The sequence below is a fragment of the Pangasianodon hypophthalmus genome, chromosome 12 (assembly GCF_027358585.1).
Source record: "Pangasianodon hypophthalmus isolate fPanHyp1 chromosome 12, fPanHyp1.pri, whole genome shotgun sequence".
NCBI lineage: Eukaryota > Metazoa > Chordata > Actinopteri > Siluriformes > Pangasiidae > Pangasianodon > Pangasianodon hypophthalmus.
The window spans coordinates 2804787-2826989 of NC_069721.1; the positions used below are offsets into that span (position 1 = coordinate 2804787).

General features: G+C 40.5%; 1 protein-coding gene across 1 annotated transcript; it reads right to left on the reverse strand.

The window, feature by feature from the left end:
• Positions 1–168: 168 nt before the first annotated feature.
• atp2a1l (ATPase sarcoplasmic/endoplasmic reticulum Ca2+ transporting 1, like) lies at positions 169–14566 on the reverse strand. The gene is made up of 24 exons (XM_026947883.3): positions 14281–14566; positions 13367–13384; positions 13069–13151; positions 11372–11476; positions 11111–11249; positions 10305–10385; positions 10118–10203; positions 9333–9630; positions 8283–8449; positions 7717–7805; positions 7198–7300; positions 6700–6831; positions 6392–6508; positions 6058–6276; positions 5299–5410; positions 4796–5019; positions 4117–4337; positions 3780–3982; positions 2839–2924; positions 2590–2723; positions 2047–2164; positions 1831–1948; positions 1487–1530; positions 169–496 (listed from the first exon to the last, which is right to left on the reverse strand). The coding sequence occupies exons 1-23, from the start codon at positions 14396–14398 to the stop codon at positions 1526–1528; spliced, it is 2976 nt and encodes a 991-aa protein (XP_026803684.1). The 5' UTR covers positions 14399–14566; the 3' UTR covers positions 169–496; positions 1487–1525.
• Positions 14567–22203: the final 7637 nt, after the last annotated feature.

Sequence of the window (22203 nt, forward strand, 5' to 3'; positions counted from 1 at the left end):
GCTATATCCATGAGCAACTACTTTGAAGATTTATATGTTATATGCCAAAATTATGTAAATAACGAAGTTATGGCTCAAAGATGATAATAGTTCAAATGTACAGCTAATGCTCATGCTAACAAGACAGTAAAACAGCATGTGTAAAAGAAAAAGACAAGGAAGAGAGTGTACAAGTTTAACAAAAAATGTAACTTTAATACATTTGTTATTAGATTTAAGAATAAAATGAATCATCAGTCAAACACTAATTTGGAACCGTTTCCCTATATATTAATTTAATCATTTCCATAAACAGTTTTTTTAAATAGATTTTCTATCAGTCAGTTTTATAGATTTTTTTTTTCATAGATTTTCCTGTGTTTTGTTCTCTCTCCCCGAGGTGGAGGGCTCATAAAAAGGCTCCTCTCCGGCTCGATGTCATCTCTCGACTCCTCCTCTAGTTTTCGTCGTCTCCTTCTCTTGCCTCTTACACTCTTTCACAAGATTGAACTCTTACCTGGATGGGAAAAATACAAGAGTTTTCATTCTGTCGATATTAGCTCTTCATTCACGACACACGAACGTTTCAAGCAAGCCAGGACCACAGCTTTAAATATGTTTACTGAACCTGTAAATTACCGGCAATTCATTTTCATGCATTGATTATTCTATCTGATTAATGCTAGCTAGCTAATTATCTGCCATTGCATGAAAGCTGCTAGCGCCTGCTGTCTGTCATTTTTTACAAACTGCCACTCATGCAAACACACTTGGAGCACTAACCTCCCTCATCTGTATAAAAACAGTGCACAGATGTCCACATTTAAACATCATCACTGAACAACAGTGTGAAATTACATCTGCTTTCTCGATGATCTGCTGAAAATAATTTTCACTGGATACCAATTTCAATACCAATACAGTGGCTCCAAATGCTGAGGCCTGTTTCATAAAGAAATCAGAGAAATTTCTGTGTCTAAATTTCTGTGTCTAAACAGTTCTAATAAACTGATGAAGGCTGAATGTGATTCTTTTTAAGATGTTCATTTTAAATAATATTCTAGCAATTTTCCTCAGCAAATAGTTGAACCAATGGTCACTGCAATGGTAAAAGATACTTAACATCATCCTCTTTGCAAATTTGATTAAGCTGATAAAGATAACCAGTTATATTGAGTTGGAATTTTTTTTTTTTTTTTTTGCATACTGATCAGCCACATGACTACACAATAAAAACAAGCTACAATAGAAAAGCAACAGTCACATATAAAGTCTTGTACAATTTCATGCATCACATTTAATAATGCATGAACAGCACTTTTAGAGGCTCCCCCTTCAGGAGAAGGGCTGAACTGCAGCAAATTCCAAACAAAATACACTGAATTGCATCCAGCCATCACTCTCTCTCTCTCTCTCTCTCTCTCTCTCTCTCCCACTGTGTTCTTTAAGACACACACATATAAGAAATACACAAATACAGACAGACCACATACACATTTATGGGTACCTTGCTTTTGTTACTTGGTAACTGAGGGAGGGAACTGGTTTAGGCTGTAAGTGAATAGAAGAATTAGTGAATGAGGGATGAAATGGAAATAATGAGTGAGCGAGTTAAAAATGGAAAGATGGAATGAGGATGGGATATATTTAATGATTAGACAGATAGATAGATAGATAGATTTAGTGAATACGATCTATTATTATACTGTAAATTAGTTATAGAAACAACTATTCATATAAAATAATTTTTCAACAGTTGATTGGTGAATGGATTACTTCAAATTATTTACCAAAATTAAAATGAGCAAATTTCAGAAAGAAAAAAAAAAAGTTCTACATTACTGGTCTTACCCTCCAGATAGTTGCGGGCAACGAACTTCAACACCTCATCAAGGAGGATGACGGGGAAGGACAGCTTCAGTACCACGATCCACTGATCCACATTCAAGTGGGTCAGCTTGAACACCAGCTAGAGGACGTTAAAATGAGAGAAATTTTAGTTTAACATTAGATAAGGGGAAAGGTAGCAGTGTTGGAGATGCAGCCCTGTTGGAGTAACTGACTTACGGGCAGGGGGTCCACGTAGATGATCATGAAATGCAGGGACATGGAGAGGGTCATGGCGGCCAACAGCCAGCAGTTGCTCCATGGAGGCATGCGGATAAGTGACTGGTTCTCAGACAAGCTGGAGAAATGTGGATAAAGTGTATTGAGCTACTCTGGAAGTATTTTTTTCTTTTCAAATTCTAAGATCCTGAAGTTTGCGTCCAGAAAACTGTACAAAAGATATCATAGTCCCTGTGGCCTGGAGCCAGAGTGTCTGAGTATGAGTCTAGTAAGAATTTGGTATCTTAACCCTAAGAGACAACCACTGAAGCACTTGTGCCTGCAGCAGTTAACGGTTAAGGTCCTCACTCCAGGGTCCAGGAAAAGCCCAACAGTGGAAATCTGGCAGTCCATGATTTAAAACATGTGACTTTCTCAACAAGTAGTAATGCCTTGCTCAAGGGCACAATATGACAGCCTCACAATTATAGTATTTCATCTCAAAACCTTTTAATCATAGCGCAAAACCTCAGCCAGGTTTCAAAGAGAAAGACAGGTTCTCACCTGTTAAGAGCGTTGCACATCTCAATGGTGACCAGAACAGACAGGGCCATGGTCATGGGAGGAGCAGCCTCAAACACCTCACATTCAATTCCAGCAAAGTCCTCGTTTTCATCATGGCACTGCATGAAGTGGGACTGGACAACAAAGAAAAGGGATTAAATTCTGGAAGAACATTACTTTGGAGAGTTTTTTCAGTGTAAATTAGAAAAATCAAGCAGACACAGCAGAGTGGAGAAGATAAGGACTCACCAGCTGATGGTAGGTCACTTTTGGGCCCTCGTCATCATACAGGAACCAGTAGGCAGCAGCACCAACAGTGGCAGCACCGACGTATCCTAAAGGTCAAGAGAAATAACTTTTCCAATCATGCCAAGATTTCATCAGGCACAAACTAACTGATACACTAGACTGGTTACCATCTGACTTTCTAAACTGGGAAAGAACACCAAGGGGGTACTGAAGGGTCTGAACCTTCTAACACAAAGTCCACCCATAAAGAACTTGGTAATTATTGGAACTATATGAATCCTACTCCCTCCAAGACTGGAACATGGAAAATTGTGCTCATCTCCTCCCAACAACAGAGAGGAGTAAAATCCAAGAGATTTCATCTCAAGTCTTAATCTTTACAGTATCATTAATGTTGCTTGGCAGTTTGAATATCCCATAGTGGAAGTGGTCCCTTTGTCACCAATCAATAGTACCTTTCTAATAGTTAATATGTGTGTTAGATTTAGATGATTCTTACAACCAAATGTTCAAACCTATCAGTTGGAACATGAACCACATTTCCTACAAAAATATGAGTATTCATACAAGGATTGCTAATTTCCAAAAAAAATCCTGATGCTAATTGTGATTTCATTTCAGTAGCTAAAGGTCTGTCACTAACAAACCAACCTTGGTTGTAGTCAGGACATGTGTCATATGTAGATGATTCGCACAACCTAATGTTTGAATATAGGCAAAACAGTCAATTCTCCATATCCATGGGATTTATGCTCAGGGTCTAACCCTGAATTTAAATGAAATATTGTCTTGGGTGGGTGGGCTACTCAAGAGGAAAGTATTAAGTGCTCCACTAAGGAGGTCACAGTATATTGTTGTGATGGTATACCATGATGAGGAAATCCACAATAGCTACCCTATTACTGCCTACTTCACTGTACCATGAATTTATATGTACTTACCACCGATGGCCAGGTATCTGAAGAAGAGCCAGCCTGAAATGAGGGGCTCCTTGGGGGAACGTGGAGGTCTGCCCATGATGTCCAGATCGGGGGGGTTGAAGCCCAAAGCGGTGGCAGGCAGACCATCAGTGACCAGGTTCACCCACAACAGCTGTACTGGAATCAGAGCCTCAGGAAGACCGAGAGCAGCAGTGAGGAAGATACTAGAGAATGTCAAGAGAAGAAGTGACAGTTAGCAACTCTCTGACTTGAAGATGGGGTTATTAACCTTCTTATGTTTCCACTGGTCCACCCTCAGTATTTGCAAATCTATAGCAAGCCCTTCCTGTGCTCTCACCAGACGACCTCTCCAACGTTGGAAGAGATCAGGTAGCGGATGAACTGCTTCATGTTGTTGTAGATAGCTCTGCCCTCCTCAACAGCAGCCACAATGGAGGAGAAGTTGTCGTCGGCCAGGACCATCTCAGAGGCTGACTTGGCAACGGCAGTGCCAGAGCCCATGGCAATACCAATCTCTGCCTTCTTCAGGGCAGGGGCATCATTCACACCATCACCAGTCTGGATGAAGGAGGGGGGAAAACAAGAACATTAAGGTGAATTTATGGGGAGAGCAATATCAAGAACATGGTCTCAGAATTGACATTTGAAAAATGGAAGAAAAATATGATAAATAGAAGACAGGAAGAAGGATATCATGAAGATAAAGTGATGGACAGAATGAGTGTACTAAATCTACAGGCTAGCTAAGTTAGGCTAAAAAGTTTTTTAAACTAGGTCTCAGGATTACAAATTCGCAAAACGAAGGTATGCAGAAAATGTAGAAAAAGATGTAGAAAAATGTGGAAGGAGAGAAACGTTAAACAAATCATTAGCATTTCACTTTCAATTTAGGATTTTAAATTGAGGATTTGCAGAATTTAAAAAAAATCAGAAAAGAGAGGAATAAAAATGGAAAATAAAGCAGAAAAGTGGAGAACAGAAGGAAATTGTGCAAATTGCAGAAATTTGTTGCTCACCATGGCAGTGATCTCATCGTAGCCCTGCAGGTACTCAACAATCTTGGACTTGTGGGAAGGCTCAACACGGGCGAAGCAGCAGGCCCTGGTTACAGCTTCACTCTGCTCGGCACGAGGCAGATCATCAAACTCACGGCCAGTGTAGGCTCTTCCAGACACATCCTCGTCCTCACCAAAGATGCCAATGCGACGGCAAATAGCCACAGCAGTTCCCTTGTTATCACCTGAGAGCGAGAGATTTGACACATTTTTTACATTTATCTGCTATAAATTATTTACATTTATCTGCTATAAACAGTTGTTCCCAAGTTTTTTAATCCATTTATGTGGAGCGTCCACTTTACAAGTTCCTGTGAATTAACTGTTCCTTTTTTTTTTTTGGATTTCTGTCTAGAATTTTGGTGTAGTTTTGTGGTTTTGTTACAAGCTGAGCCTGCAAGAATTTCTCTCATTGTATAGAAGACAGGAAGAGATGACAATAAAATTGGATTCAAGATACATACCAGTGATCATGATGACACGAATGCCAGCAGCCCTGCAGAGCTCAATGGAGCCAGTGACTTCTTTACGAGGGGGATCCAGCATACCGACACAGCCAACGAAGGTCAGGTCAGTCTGAGAGATAACACAGGCATTAATATAGTGTATACATATATATATATATATATATATATATATATATATATATATATTTCAAGAAAATTAGCTTTGTGGTTTTATCTGAAGAAACCCATGAAATGAGGTATGATGGTGATTATGTCTTCCTATAGTGAATAGAGTGTATGGTTTGGGGCACGTTCATAGTGGACTGATGATGGTGTTTATTTGGACTGTATAGTCAGTAGTGTGTGTGGTTTGGGACCTGCCCACAGTGGACTGATGAAGGTGTCTATGTGACCTATATAGAGAGTGGAGGGTGTGGTTTGGGACACGCCCACAATGATGGTGTTAATGTGGCCTATATAGTGAATAATGCTTGTGATTTGCGACACACCCACAGTGAACCGATAATGGTATTTATGTTGCCTATATAGTGAATAGGGTGTGTGCTTTGGGACACACCCTTAGTAGACTGATGATGGTAGTATATGTGGCCTTTTTGGGATACGCACACAGTGGACTGATGATGGTGTATATGTGGCCTATATAGTGAATAGGGAGTGTGGTTTGAGGCATGGAGATTGATGATGGTGTGTATGTGGACTGCATAGTAAATAGTGTGTGTGGTTTGATGGTGATTAATTTAAGATAATTTTTAATACCTCATAGTCAGCAAACTTGGTGGAGTCGTCAAGGTTCATCTCCTCGACCTTCAGTGGAGTGTCACGAGTGGCGAGGGCGAGGCAACGCAGTGTGTCACGGCCAGTACCCCACTCCTTAATGATGGTCATGATCTTCTCTTTAATGGGGCCAGTCAGGGGCACACGGGCGGAGCCAACACGCACATAGGCGCACCTGTCAATCACACCCTCGGGGGCACCCTATTGGCCAGAGTAAAGAACAGGATTATTAGAGCTAAGGAACTGAAATAAAATAAAAAAGTGGACATGAAAAGAGAGACACTGGGACAAACAGTTGTGAGAACAGTGAACTGACCTTCACGAACATCTTGCTGCCGCTGTCTCCTCTGGTTGGGGTGCAGTACACAGACATGGACTTCCTGTCACGGGAGAACTCCAGGGTAAAGTTCTTCTTCATCAGCTGCTTCACAACCTGCAGGAAAATAAGAAGGACATTCATCAGGTGAGAAAATGCTAATAAAATATAAATCCATATCTACTGAGAGCGGAGAGAGCAGTTTTTCTTTAAAACTATAGTGATCTAAATAACAGTTACTTAAATACTGATGAAATGAAAACATATTTGGAGCGTAACACTAAACCGTGTAGACTGGTATGACTCACGCTGCAGCAGGCGTTGGCTCTCTCCACACTGGACAGGTTGCTAACGCTGGTCTTGAACACATTCATTTTCTCCACCAGGCAGCACAGAGCAGTTTCAGTGGCCTCACCAACCTTCTCATAGATCTTCTTAGCCTGTGGAGGGAGCACACATATAAAACATAAAACAGTATTCACTACAAATATGCACATACACCATGAACCGCTCTCTCAGTGATAAACACACAATATTATAACATGTTAATATGATGACATGTTTGGTGACTGAATTTACTTTCCATAGCACTGGAGCTTTAAGGGAAATCTAAAGCAACAAGTTTTATCTGGTTACATACTCTTACTCTTGTGTAAGCTGGTCAACAAGAGTGAATAAGACTTTAAGTAAAGTGATCGTGAGCTGCTTGATTTTAATTAATTCTTTAATCATTAATTAGTTTCTGGCGTTTTTGCAATAAACAGCAGGAGGTAAAAGGATAACAAATGAAACTGTGTATTTCTCACCTCGTTGTAGTCGAGAGAGGAGTCGTTGCACAGGGCGCAGATGGTGGCGAGCTCCACCAGGCCATCGTACTGACTGCAGTCAACTTTAGCACCTCCTCTAGTCCTAAAGAGAATAACATTCATACACACTTAGACTAAATAATAAGGAGAGATTTATTTAACATTTAAGGAAGGAGTCTACAGTGTCAGCGCTTTGTAACAATCAGAGATAAAAGCCATACTAAGTTTTCAGAGATGGGAAAGTCTCATGTCAGGTTTTTTTGTTGTTTTATTTTTTTTTAAACTTATTAACTTCACAAGAGTCAATAAGCTATAAAAACCTGTTTATAGCTGCTATAATGTAAGTGATAACTTGTCTTGCAGACATTTCCCATCATTAATTGGAAATTCAACAGATACAAATTATGATGTCATTCTTTAATTAATAAAAAATTGTTGGCAAATTGCTGTGGTATAAGAGAAATGAAACATTTGGGGACATGCTGTTATAGGAAAATAATCAGTTACTCTGCTACTTACACCTCGCCTTCGGGAGTGTATTTGGAGCCGGAGATATCAAAGCAATCCAGGGACACATGATCACCATCCACTCTGTCAATGATGAACATCTGCCGAGTAAAATTTAATCAAGCATAATCAGAAATGATTCAATTCATTATTGTGTTTTATATAAATATGTACACATTTATGTGAAATGTATAAATCTGTGCACTGATTTTATAATGATCATTTTATCTTATTATGATTAGATGGTCTAATCATGGTCTTGGTTCAGTTTCATTTTGAGATGTGATAATTTGGTATTTGTAGCTCCTTCCATGTTTATTAAAATTAATATATATGTAACAAATTAATACTATTGCTTCATATTGTTTAGGAATGTGTATAGCAATGTTTGATATGTTAATTGTGTTATTAATAACCATTTACCATTAATCTGAAATGTGAGTAGTTCAAATAACTAGTAGGTTCTTATATTTTATCTTAACAGAACACACTATACTGATATATTAATATATTGATAATTACTGGACCAATAGGCTTGAACACATGCCCTAATTTATAGCCAAATACGTCATACACACCTTTGTGACACACATCTGGTTGGTGGTGAGGGTGCCGGTTTTGTCTGAGCAGATGACAGAGGTGCAGCCCAGAGTCTCCACAGAGGGCAGAGAACGGACGATGGCGTTCTTCTTGGCCATACGACGGGTACCGAGAGCCAGACAGGTAGTGATGACAGCAGGCAGACCTGGAGACATGAAATCAAAATGCTGATATAAATCATACTCCTATATGAAAAGTGACAGAATCTGTGGCCTGCATCCCAAGAACTGTTAGCTTGCTAGTTCACATGGTAATTTTCCTGATTGCTAATAATAACAGCCCCATCATCATCAGTAAATTAGCAAATGTTGCTGCCTCTAAAGCATTACTAGGTGATTAAGTTAAAAAGGAGGTTTAAATTAAATTTAAATTACATGTTGTTTATGTTATCTCTGTACACTAGGTTTAGTATACTAGCGAGCTAAAAAAAAAGGACAAAACAAGTTGTTTACAAGCATACAACACGAAGCTCGCCATCACATTTCCCCCTTTCTGTATTCACTAATTTGTTTGCGTTGTGTATTGGCACCACAAAATAGGATCACAAATGTGGCAGTACAGAGCAGATTAGGCTCTAAGTCAACTAGCAAAAATATTTTGGTTGGCAGTTCACAAGGTAATATTCTTTCTAGCTAATAATAACAACAGCAACAACCCACTCCCCCAATGTACCTCTTAATTTTACCACTTCACCATCATTGATCAGTAAATTAGTTTTTACTAGCTGATTAGGTTTATTTAAATGACATGCTAGTTCATGATTCAACTACTTACTAGCAAGTAATTTCCAGGTTTTTGGTTCTTTGTTTCTTGTAAATCTAATTGTCCTAGACAAGCAGGAATTTTGAAGCCGCTTTCAATAGTACTGCCCCCCCATCCTCCCTTTTGACAAATTTAGTTCTAGGTGTGTTCCCTTGGGCCCCTGTCTAGTTGAGACCCCACTATACAGTACCCCAGGACCGAAGTTCAGGTTTGAAAAAGATTTCTCAAACCAAACGTCTTGTACAAAACGATTTCAATATCCTCACCCTCAGGGATGGCAGCGACAGCCAGGGCAACGGCAATCTTGAAGTAATAAACAGCGCCACGGATCCATGAGCCACCGTGGACGGGATCGTTGAAGTGGCCGATGTTGATCATCCAGACGGCGACACAAATCAGAGAGATGACTTTGGAGAGCTGCTCGCCAAACTCATCCAGCTTCTGCTGCAGAGGGGTCTTCTCCTGCTCAGTGGCAGCCATCTGGTCACGGATCTTGCCGATCTCGGTGGAGACGCCGGTGGCGATGCAAACGCCGATAGCCTTGCCAGCAGCAATGTTGGTGCCCTGGTTGAGAGGAGACAATAGAAATGGAATGAAAGACTAACCTATGAGGTAACTGGGAATGGATGGATGGACAGATGGATGGATGCATGGATAGATGGTTTTTCCGACAGGGAGAAAAGAAGATGAAATGAATGCAAGGTATGTATGCTCTGTTTAGTTGAGCAGATAGATCAATGAACTAATGGAATAATGGTGTGTGAAGAAAAGGATGGTTGGGGTCCCAATCCTGGTCGTGCAAAACCTCTTGCCACTTTTTTAGTGCTCTTGCACATCTGATCCAACTCATCAGATAATTAACCAACCCTTATTGGTCAGAAATGGTACAAAGATTATTTTTCTAGTCTGGGGTTTTCCAGGACCACAACCGGAATCCACTGGCTCAGCTGCCAGAACAGTTAATGTATGAAAGGAGAGAAAAAAATGAGATAGAATAGATGGATGACTAAATAATGAGCATGGATGGACAGGTGGATTATTCTCAACTCACAGAGAAAAGCATGTTCTTCTTGTCCTGGTTGACGGCTCTGAGGTCAGGGACGGGTTCGGTATGCTTGATCACACTGACAGACTCACCTGAGAGAGACATTGTAGTTTCACATGATTAAAATAAATGAATAATCAATCAACCAATATCAATTCAAAATCTTTTTTAGAATCTTAACATTAATACCTACCAGTAAGGATGGACTGGTCAACACGCAGGGTGGTGGAACGGATAGCGGTAATCCTGATATCAGCAGGGACTTTGTCACCAACTAGAGTAAAGACACAAGTTCTCAATGTCACTCTGTACAGTAATTATAATTTATATGTGTTGGGGGGAAAAGAGATTTCTCAGACTACATCAGTTTAGTAAAAAATCTTAGCTTTTGTAACTCCCACGTCTAGAAATAAAATGGTAATAACAGGGGAATCCAGTGGGCAAAGATCTGCAAGCTGTTATTATATAAATTAACATATAATAACAGTTTGCAATATTATATGCTGCAAGCTGTTGCAGTATGAACACCACCATCTAACATTGATCCTGAGGTTTCTCCAGCAACCTCCTGTTTTTTTTTTTCCTTTTTGTGATTAAATCAAGTTTCATATAGACTAGATTGAATAGGCAGGAAGCAGGAAGGCCTAAGGAAAGAGGCAAGCAGTGCAACAAGCAGGTGCCAGGGAAGTATTTATACCCAAGAGTTTGTTTTCCTTCTCTCAGCATGTTTTTAAAGCCATCCTACATGCCTCTTCGGTTCTCTTGCTCCCTCCCTCTCTCACGGTACCTTAAATAACCTGAGCATGTCATTGACACATGCTCCACTAGCAAGCTAAGATTTTACATGGCTCTTCCAGGCCTCTGCTAGGATGCTAACTTCTTATGCAGACCCTGCAGGCCTCCACTAGTGTGCTACCTTCTTATAGAGCAATTAAATACTTCTGCTAGTTTGCCAGTCAGAGTAGGAGGGAAGAGAAGGGAAAAGCAAAGGTGCCTCACCGGAAACCTCAACGATGTCACCAGGGACAATCTCTCTGGCCTTGATCCTCTGTACGCTCTTTCTGTCAGATCGGTAGACTTTGCCCATCTCAGGCTCGTACTCCTTCAGAGCCTCAATGGCGCTTTCAGCATTACGCTCCTGTCATATTTAACACTTCATTTTAGTTCCAATGACACAATGACACATGTATGTCAAGTTGCCAATTTGACAATTTGAAAACTGTGATATAACGTCTACTAGATTGTACTCATTGTTCTGACCTGCCACACACCGACGACGGCATTGGCGATGAGGATAAGCAGAATGACAAATGGCTCTACAAAGGCTGTGACAGTCTCCTCACCTTCCTCAAACCAAGCCAGCACCTGCAGAGGAAGAGACATGGGATTAGGGTTCAAGAGGAACACATAGACTTGTTTCAAACACCACAAAGATGTTTGTGAAAATTGTGCTTCTGTATCCATTAAGGTGACTTTAGGTTTAAATGAATGTTATATCAATCAAGGCATCACTGAGGGTCTTTTCACTGTGATAAATTGGTGTGCACCTGAGAAAGAAAATGAAAATTTGGATCTGCAGGTACTAAGGTGCATAGCTTCATAATTCATACACTAATGATTTCACTGTTGTCCACAACAACTACTTTATCACCAGAAAGGTTTTAATGGTACCAGAAAATATGATCCCCATAGTAGACTATTTATGTCTCAAGGGAGGTTTATTTTGTAACCCTGATCTCTAGATCCATGGCAGAAATTGGATTCCTGAGTGATCCTAGTGATCTACCCTGCTCTTGTGAAATGCAGACAAAAATACAACACTGAAAACTATATTTCATAGTATCTTGTTGCATAACATTGTCAGATTTTATGTCTCAGAGTCTATGCTTAACACTGGCCCTCCCTTCTTTGTACCTCATTCTCTAGCACTCTGTATCCCGTCTTCCCTTGGTCCTGACCTTTGCTGAGAGATTAAGTTTCTCTGCCCAGCTTGAGGCTTTTCTTAAAATAAACACCTCTTGCCCGTCTCCTTTGCTCTTCAATATTCTCCTTCTAAGGCCATTGCGACAGCTGGCCAAGGCATGGGGAGGAGGGCAGAAGCAATCGATACCACCTCATGTCTAGCCCTTACTTCTTAACACCCCCCAACATAACTTAACCCACCTTAACCCCTTTCCCTAAAAGAAGCACCCTTGTTAAAAAGAGGCAGACTTCAAGATGTCTTGAAAGACGAGAGAATGTGGAGATAGATGACATAACACCCAAATGACATTGATAAGCTCTTAAGGAAACTATTTCAGGTGCATAGTAGAGAATCTGCGCCATCTTGGATGGTCTTATGTTGCGCGATGCACAGCTGTCGTTCAAGTTGCTTATGTTTGCTGTACAGCCATGCCAATTTGGCAAGCACACAAACATAACTCTTTACACCATATGCCAAATTGGCAAGTGAAGCACAAATGTACCACCATAGATGGTATCAGTGTGCAGTATGCAATAAGTGTGTGGAAAATGAGGGGATAAATGCTAAATGCATTGAGTCGACCGTCAGTTGTGACCTCAACAGTCAGTCAAACAAATGCCTTTATAAAATCAGTCAATCAACCAAAATGCACAAAAGATCTTAACACTGACTGATCAGTAAAGCTACTTATTGTACAGGAACACCTGATCTTATCAAGGTTATGGACTCACCATAATACACCTGTTGCTATGTCTGGACCTTACTCATAACAGCATGTCTGTAATTATTATTAGGTAAACCTTGGCTAGAAAAGAAAGTTGACACAAGTGGCCAGAGCATCACTTAGATCTCCTAGATCTCTTAAGCTGCTTCGCTGTAGACAGACTGATGAACCATTTGCTAGTCTTGCTGTTGTAAGTGATGATTTAGCAACGATTTATGCTTTCAGTTTTGGATTTGTGAGTAGCAAAGACTTGGTTTCGTGGTTACTTACAAATGAGATGCAGGCAGCAAGCAGCAGAATTCGCACAAGCAGATCCTCAAACTGCTCAATGACCAGCTCCCAGAGGGACTTTCCTGTAAGAGGTTGGATGAGATTGTGAGAGTCAAATTCAATAAACATGTGTATTAGCATCTGTTTCAATTAAATAATGAAACCAGTGGACCTCTAGTTGGAGGACCAAAGAGTTGTTTAGCCATTATTTAATAACAGATCAAACCACATAGTTAATTGGCATATTAAGGCATATTAAGTCTATTTTATGGAAACACAATCAAATGTGTATACCTACCCTCCTCAGCTGGCAATTCTGGAGATCGGGTTAACAAGAGAGAGAGAGAGAGAAAGGGTAGATTAATATGCATAATAATGGCGTTATATTGTTCATTTTACTTGATTGTTACTCTGCTAATTTTATATCCACTGATGATAGCCAAGTGATCAAACTGAGTACTACCAGAAATTCAGCTCAAGAAGAACTTCAAATACAGTTACATACCAAGTTAGAGTTCTAAGGGATTATGTTGACAATTACTTCTTACAGGAAGTATGAAAGTATGATACATGTTTAATTAGTCTTTTTGTTTCAATGATAGATAGATTTAACATATTTTGAAAGGCACACATTTATTACAAGACTTGGATGGAAAACACTTGAAGAACAAATGAAGCATCTTTCACCAACCCATGTGATTACAAGCTCATTTTATAATGACCACCATCTAAACAGCTTTTGTAAAGCCAGGCTCCTTCCACTGGTGTGTACATCATGCCTTTGCAATGCCAGCTGCATTACTGAAAATGCAAACTGACCACCCTATAAGAAGCTCCCTCCTCCCCTCCGCAGAAATACCGCTCATGAAATCAGCCTTCTCGAATCACCAAAGCAAGGCCCTTGCGCCATCACCTGTCTCCTTTTGCTTTCCTTCTGAGCTATTTTAAAGCACTGCTTCTCAACTTCTGGTGCACAACCTGTTGGTGTCATTTCAAGCTTCACCCAAGAATTTAGACCATATGTCTTTTTGTCGCGTTATTGTACCAAGTTGCACAGAGATTTTGCATGATTTCACAATGCTTCATTAGGGGGAATCAAGACTTCATCTGTCAACCAACTCAAGCGCAAGCTAATTTCTAGTCACATCCTATTCCCAACCTAGTCTTGACCCGGTTTAACTCCATCCCATTTCTTCATTCTCTCTTTCTCACCATTGGGGCCATACTTGGCCAAGTTCCTCTTGACCTGGTCAGGTGTAAGCCCGGAGGTCTCACTGACCCCGAAGAAGGCTATGACTTCCTCGGGGGTCTTGGTGTGGGCGTCCTCCATCCTGCTAGGGCTGAAGGATCTTCAGGAGCAAAATAGGTGTTGCTGAAAGTGTTTATCTATCCGTTTGTGCTTCTTTTGCTTGTGATGCTCTTTTGGACCAAGAAGTCTGTCCCTGTTACTTTGACCCCCCTCCTTACAGGAGTGCTGGACTGACAGAAAGAGCGAACAAACGCAAACCTGTGTAGGATTTTATACCACGGCTATTCATCCTATTGGTAGAGCCAGCTTGTGGTCATGCCCCTGAATTCCGGCTCTTCGTTTATGGTTTTGTGGGGCGTGGTTACAGCAAAGGAGTCAGACTTGGACAGGAACCCCGAGGACTTAGAGGGGGCTGAGGGGTTGCGCCGAAATGAAAAGGAGAGCTGTTTTTGGAACATGCATGGTCAGTGGAATAAGGAGAGAGGAGAAGGTGAGAGAGTGAGACAGAAGACGGGTAATGGAGGGGGGAGACATGAGTGATGGCCCAACTGGCCCCTCAGGAGGTCAAAGGGGAAAGAGGGAAAGTGCTAGCTGGTAGAAAGGTGTTAGAAGTTTCATTAATTACAACTGGTATGAAATGTAGGGGCAAAATGGTTAAAATTCCTACATTGCACCGCATAAATCCAGGACAGGACATGGAGAGAAAAAAATTACTAATAGTGGTTAATAGTGGTATAGAGAGAAGATGAAGAAGAGAAAGAAAGTGTTAAATGTTGCCAGAGTGGCCGGTTAGGTAGAAGAAAGACGCAAAAAAAGAAGGAGGAGACGAACAGACGAACATAAGCATGCAGGACTGTCACTCAATATGGGAGCCTACATAAGGAAGCGCGGGATCATGTTTTATTTCTATTTTTTTTACAGGGAGGGGAATGCGAAAGACTATGAAGTGATATACTGAGCCTCAGAGATGAACCCTAAAGCAGCTAATACACATTTCAACGCCACTATGGATAGCACTTACATGTACACACACGTGCATTTCCATGTGCAGCACATGGTACGCTGATGCTCATTCAGTGTCTGTGTGGCGCTTTTAATAGTAAAGTAAGCATGTGTGGAGTTTGCACTTGGGGATTTGAAAGATGAGCAAATTGTAACAATCGATTAATGATGCATTCTGTCTTAAATCCATTCTGAATTTTATCAACCGAAAAAAGATGAATAAATCTCATGGTGTTTAGTGAAATTAACAGATCCGTTCAGACAATATGTTCTAATGATTGGAAATTCATAATAGTAAATTACAGCAAGCCAACAAACAGGATCAACGATAATACATTTAATTCCACCTTTATTCACATGAAACACAACTGAATCAATCTCACTCGTCAGAATTTCTGTTTTTGTGTTTTTTCTTGTGCAATTTAAACTTGCATAAAATTTTAAAATAATACTTACAATAATAATGCAAATTCAGTCAATATGCAGACTACTGACTAACCTGTGACTATACTGTACAACCTTCACCATCCCAAACTGATAGAGCTTTTATTTCCAGCTCAATCAGGAAAGTTTCTTCTGAAATTCATTAGACCTGCCAATGGGAGGGTGGTTCCATCTGTGCAAGAACAAATTGCAGGGAATTCACAAACACATGTGCATTTCCATGTGCAGATTTGGTTTGGAAACTATTCTGAGTCAGGTATGTCAGTAATTATATGTATTTCATGTATATCATTCAATGCATCTTTCATTATCAAGGCTCCTTATATATTAAGTAAGCAATAACCTATTGTGTGTTGTTCTATCACAACTCTTTGCCCAAAATTTCGTCAAACATTTCTTTTGATTAAAACAGAACAGAATCTGCAGCATAGTTTAGCAATTAATTTTTTATTTAAAAAAATTGCATCATGAAAGGTTTTTTTAATCATTTTCTGCTCAGCGCTGCAGCAAGTAATATTCGTACCACATAGCAGCAGGGTCTGAAGTTCAATCTGGAGCTCCAGTTACCATTTGTACAGTTTCACAAGTTTTCCTCATGTCTGTGTGGGTTTCCTCAGGTTCTCCAGTTCCCTCTCACCCCCCAAGAAAAAAAATGTTGCCCCCAGGTGTGAATGAGTGTGTGAATGTGTGTATGATGTTCGGAAATATCTCCCAGTATATATGTAGTGTATTCCTGCCTTGCACCCAGTGCTCCCACGATAGACTACGGATCCACCACAAGCCTGATCAGGATAAAGCAGTTACCAAATAATGAATGAATTAATTAACGAGATTTGATCAATTTTGTCCCTTTATTAAAAAGGAGTTTGTCAGGGATCAAGTCTTGCTCCGCTTTTTTCCATAGGAAATTGTCTGTTTCACCTGCCCTGCTTTCATCTGACCATCGTCAAACATTTCTGTCAAGAATTAGCATTTCTAAGATCACTTCTCTAAACTAGATGAAATGAATGAGAGGTTGATAACCAATTACTATACAAGTAGGTATACCTGGGGAAAATAATCACTGTTAAAGGTACTAAGACTCATGAGGACCCCGTCCAGGCTTGTGCCACGAGTCCCCTGGGATAGACTCCAGGCTACCCCGTGATCCTCTGTAGGATAAGCGGTACAGAGATGGATGTGTGTGTGTGTGTGTGTGTCCTGCTCTGTAGTTGTGTCACCATCCTGTTATTTCTGTTTCTTTTGCAGTATTGTATAACTGATGGCGCTGTAGTAATTCTAGGATAAGGATCAGGGAGTACCAGGCGGCAGCTGCTTTTGCAACACTTGTGTTCGTGGAAAAGTTAAAAATAACCCAAGACAAGCCAGGCAATGGCATACACACTATGGATTCACACATGCTAATTATAGCAAATGTGATCAATTTTGTATTGCTTCAAAATGCTGTTCGAAGAGAAAAATGGTCAGCAGTCTCATTTTTCTAATTATGTTGAACACCAAGCTCTAATGTACACGATTCCCAGTTGGTGCAGTTGTTCACACCTTCCCTCTCACTCAAGGCCGTACGACATTTTCAGTAGGAGAAGACACGTGAAGAGCGAGAAGTGCAAGTGTCTCACGAGTACTTTGCGGACATCTGTTCCACTGTCTACAAAGATCTGAAGGTTTGTCAGGCTTTAGTTATATATACAGACAGCTAGTGACCCCAAGAGGGCAAAGGCTAACACAGGGTTCCTCTCAGACACATGAACCCCATTTCATTGACATGAAAACACATGAAATATCTTTTCAAACTGCTGCGGCAGTTTACATTAACTGCCCTATTTGTATACATGAGGTAATACGCACTCATAACTGAGTTACAGTTGAATACTCAATGAATATATACATTTCAGTCCTTGGCTCGAGCCATTATAGATAAATCATACCTGTTAAGTTAAATCTCATGTTCACATTTATACTGTAAGAAACAAAGAATGTGAAGGACTTTTAATACAGTAGATTAAATAATACATCGCTAGATGTATTTTGCTATACACCAAAGACATTTGGGTTTGAGATCAAAAGATGAATATGAGATAATAGATCAGAATTTCAGCTTTCATTTCCTGATGTTTACATCTAGATGTGTTAAACAGCTTAGAACATGGCATCTTTTGTTTAAACCAACCCATTGATCAAGTGATCAAAAATATTGGAACATGTGACTGAAAGATGTTTCTTGTTGCTCGTTTGTTTCTTTCTCACACTCAAATGTCTTCAGTGTATAACACGGTGTCCCAAAAGTTTCCATACATAGGGGACTGTGTTTGCCAGCACCATGTCAGTTGTGTCTTCGTCACTGGATGTTCGTGGACGTCCACGTCCACTTCTCGGTTGATCCGAGAATGATTTCAATACATTCTTCTTTTTTCAAAGGCATTCTTAAAGGCTGTCTATATATATATATATATATATAAATGAAATGAATGAATGAATGAATGAAAGCCTTTATTGTCATTGTATATCTCTGTATACAATGAAATTAGGAGCACTGCTTCTGACTAGTGTTATAAAAAAAAAAAACAAATAACATCAGACAATAAATAGACTATAAAGTGAGTATACCATATAGTATAAAAGTATGTATGTATGTACAGCAAGTATACAGTATAAAGTATATACAGCAGGTGACTAAGTCATAATATTGCACACTGAACATTCAGAACATTCTGAAAAGTGACCGGTGATAGTATTGCACATTACCCTTTACAGTGGTGTAAACAGTTTACTATAGACACACAGAGTACAGATTGAAATGGAATAGGTGACCGTAGTTGAGTAAGTGACCAGAGATAGTAACTGCACATTTACATTCTACATTTAGTACATTGAGAGTTAGAGTCCGGATAAATAAAGTGACTAGTATTGCACACTGACATTCTACATATGATATAAACAGCAAGTGTAGACAAAAGTAGAGATTGTTGAAATAAATCACTGTAGTTGGACACAGTGATCAGAGGTTGTACTGTACTTTGACAATTTACGTTTAGTGCATTTGTGAGTTTATAGTCCTGATAGCATTTGGGAAAAAACTGTCCTGAAAGCGAGTGGTCCTTGTTCTTAAGGATCTGTAGCGCCTGTCCGAGGGCAGGAGATCAAACAGGTGGTGGCCTGGGTGTGATGTGTCCTTGATGATGTTTTTGGCCCTAGTGAGATAGCAGGAGCAGGCAATATCTTCTAGCTTTTTTGGGCTGTGTTGATTATCCTTTGGAGGGCTCTCTTGTCTGCTGCAGTGCAACTGGAGTACCACACCGAAATGCTGTATACTAGCACGCTTTCGATGGTGGAGCGGTAAAAGGCCACCAGCAGCTTGCACTCCAGGTTGTTTTTCCTCAGCACTCTGAGGAAGTGTAGCCGTTGCTGTGCCATCTTGATGGTTGCTAAGGTGTTACCAGACTAAGAGAGGTCATCAGATATGTGGACTCCCAGGAATTTTAAGGCGTGGACCCTTTCCACACAGTCCCCATTGATGTAGAGTGGGGCTGGGTCAACGCAGCGCCTCCTGAAGTCCAGAATGAGCTCTTCTGTTTTCGAGGTGTTTAGAGTCAGGTCGTTATCAGAGCACCACACCTCCAGTTTCTGTACTTCATCTCTGTAGGCTGATTCATCATCTCCTGAGATAAGTCCAATCACTGTAGTATCATCAGCGAATTTGATGATGGTGCTGGTAGAATGAGTGGGAGTGCAGTATATATATATATATATATATATATATATATATATATATATATACTAAGTATGAAAAATTTTGGAAGACAGTTTGCTAAAAGGTGTTAATTTCCCCTATGTATGGAGACCCAAACATGGTCCAGCATGACAGTGCCCCTGTGCACAAAGTGAGCTCCATAAAGACATGGTTTGCCAAGTTTAGTGTGGAAGAACTCAAGTGGCCTGCACAAAGCCCTGACCTCAACCTCACTGAACACCTGTGGGATGAATTAGAATGCCAACTGTGCACCAAAATCTCTTGCCCACTGATTCAAATTTCTTGAATCAGTGCCCGACCTCACTAAATTCCCACAGCCATGTTCCAAAGTCTAGTGGAAAGCCTTCCCAGAAGAGTCGGAGGCTGTTATAGTAGCAAAGGTGGGACCAACTTTGGAACGGGATGTCCATCAAGCACATATGGGTCAGCTTCCTGTCATGGGACAGATGGACAAGTGTCCACATACTTTTGGCCATAGAGTGTAGATGCAAATAGAAAATATCATGCGTGAGTACAAACAAAAATGATAACTGTGGGATTGGGCAGGAGTGGTCACAATTCCTGCGGCAGTACGTGGAATTGGTCTTCATTCAATAAGTGTGCAGATGTGTATGTCTGCATTTTATCTAGGGTGTATTCCTGCCTTACATCCAGTCTGAAGCTGGAACTGAAAATCTAGTGAGATGCAAGGTCTATGCTTTTGATCAAATTATTTCCAAATACTAATGAACAAAATCTCAGTCGTGTAGCATTTCCAAGGATGTTTGGACCCAAAGTTGACGTTTTTACGATCAAGGATCTATTATTTATTAGGCATGTCCAGGCAAGAATTTATTAGCTGTTGACAGACAGCTGTACCTGATTATATGTTGATGACACTCAACAAAGTGATACCTTAAATAGCATAAAAATGACCTAACAGCAGTTCAACTGTGTACATGTAACTTTCTCATGAGGTGCGTTAGCATGGCTGCTGCTTAACCAATCATTTTTAGACTCCATTTCCTGCAGAACAAGTGAAGCAAGGCAGGCAAGGCTTAAATTAAGAATCTGCGAACCAATGAGGTGAGTGAAGCAGTCCTGGTTCTTTTTTTTTTTTTTTTTTTTTTCCAAAATCCTGACTAGCTATTTAGTTTTTCAATATTTTCTCCATGTGCTCATCATTCTGCAAGTACGTGGACTCCCAAATCATGGCAAGAGAAGCCCATTGGACAAAATTGTCTTAGGTTTCCATGGACTATCCAATTTGCGATACAACCTCCCCGGTGCCAAAGGGATCTGAGGAAGAACCTAATGACCTAAAGACCAAAATAAATCAGACTTTGACCCACGTCATCCCAAAGGACCTCCAACTACCAGAATACCACAAGACCAGGAGGCTTGGGCCACCAAAGGATTTTGTTTTAGCATTCTCCACCCTGACTAGAAGACTTAAGACAATTCATGGCCGTCTTGTTAAAACCCAAACCCACTGTTGCGTCATTTTTACTACTGGGTCCAATGAATTCTGGCAACAGTGAATTTGTCTCAAAATGATATATGGTGTGATACAAAGGTTCCTCAACAAAGGTTCCTCAAGCTTCCTAAAGTGGTTCCTGCAAGGGAAACCCTGTGCCCCAGAGAGACAAGCAAGTTTTGCTCTTCTAACTGAAAAAAACATTAAAATGTCAAGCGGTATGAGGTTGTAAATCTAACCAAATTTAACCAGATTAAATGGGAGGGTTGCATCTGGAAGGGTATTCAGTAAAATCTCTGGCGAGTCCGGGTTCGGGACCAGCACTGTCGCACTGTCGTGTACAACCCCTGTGGCTGGGGATGGTTCCCTGGCCGAGAATCAAACCCAGACTGCAGCGGTGAGAGTGCTGAAGCCTAGCCACTAGTCATCCAGGGACCCACTAGCAGAGAAAGAGAGTAATGGGAAATTATAGGAAGTTAACCAAGGAGGAAAGTGGTGCTTCAGGCATGGACTTTCTCCCATACTTCATAACTCTGTGGTGGGTGGCTCTGTCGCTTCACAGCTGCAGGGACCCCGCCTTGATCCTGAGCTCAGGTTACTGTCTGTGCAGAGTTTCACATGTTTTTCCTGTGTCCGTGTGGGTTTCCTCACACATCCCAAAACTCTAAATTGCCACTATGTGTGAATGAGTGTGTGAATGCGTGTGTATGTGTGTGTGTGTGTGTATGGACCTGCGATGCCCTGAGATGGACCGGCATCCCATTCAGGGTGTATTCCTCCCAGTGTTCCTGGGACAGGCTCCTGGGATCCACTGTGACCAGAATAAAGAGCTAACAGACGATAAATGAATGAATAAACATGCACACTATCAGCACAGACATAATCAGATTTGATGTTAGCCAACATGTTTGCATGGGAAATGACCTGCTGCTTAGAATACATCAGCACTTACTATGTGTTTTATTCATGTATACTACTAAAATCCACCTTCATAAGTATTTAGTGCATCATGTATAAACATGTGTTTCTAAAACTGCATGTCTCTTTGGGATAGCCTAAACTGATATAGGGATAAATCACTCGCTGATGAGTCAAGGAGCTTAAAAATAAAAGGTAATACACTCACTGGCCACTTTATTAGAAACATTCATTCACTTGTCCAATTACCCAATCATGTAGAAACACTGCAATGCATAAAATCATGCAGGTACAGGTCAAGAGCTTCAGTTCTCA

Bases quoted from the DNA above. Each gene is read 5' to 3' on its own strand.
- atp2a1l (XM_026947883.3), bottom strand. From the start codon at position 14,398: ATGGAGGACGCCCACACCAAGACCCCCGAGGAAGTCATAGCCTTCTTC. The intron at 8,450-9,332 runs GTGAGGATATTG...TCATGTCTCCAG, and splicing joins TGTCGCTGCCATCCCTGAGG to GTCTGCCTGCTGTCATCACT. The intron at 2,925-3,779 runs GTAAGTACATAT...CTTGACCTTTAG, and splicing joins CAGATACCTGGCCATCGGTG to GATACGTCGGTGCTGCCACT.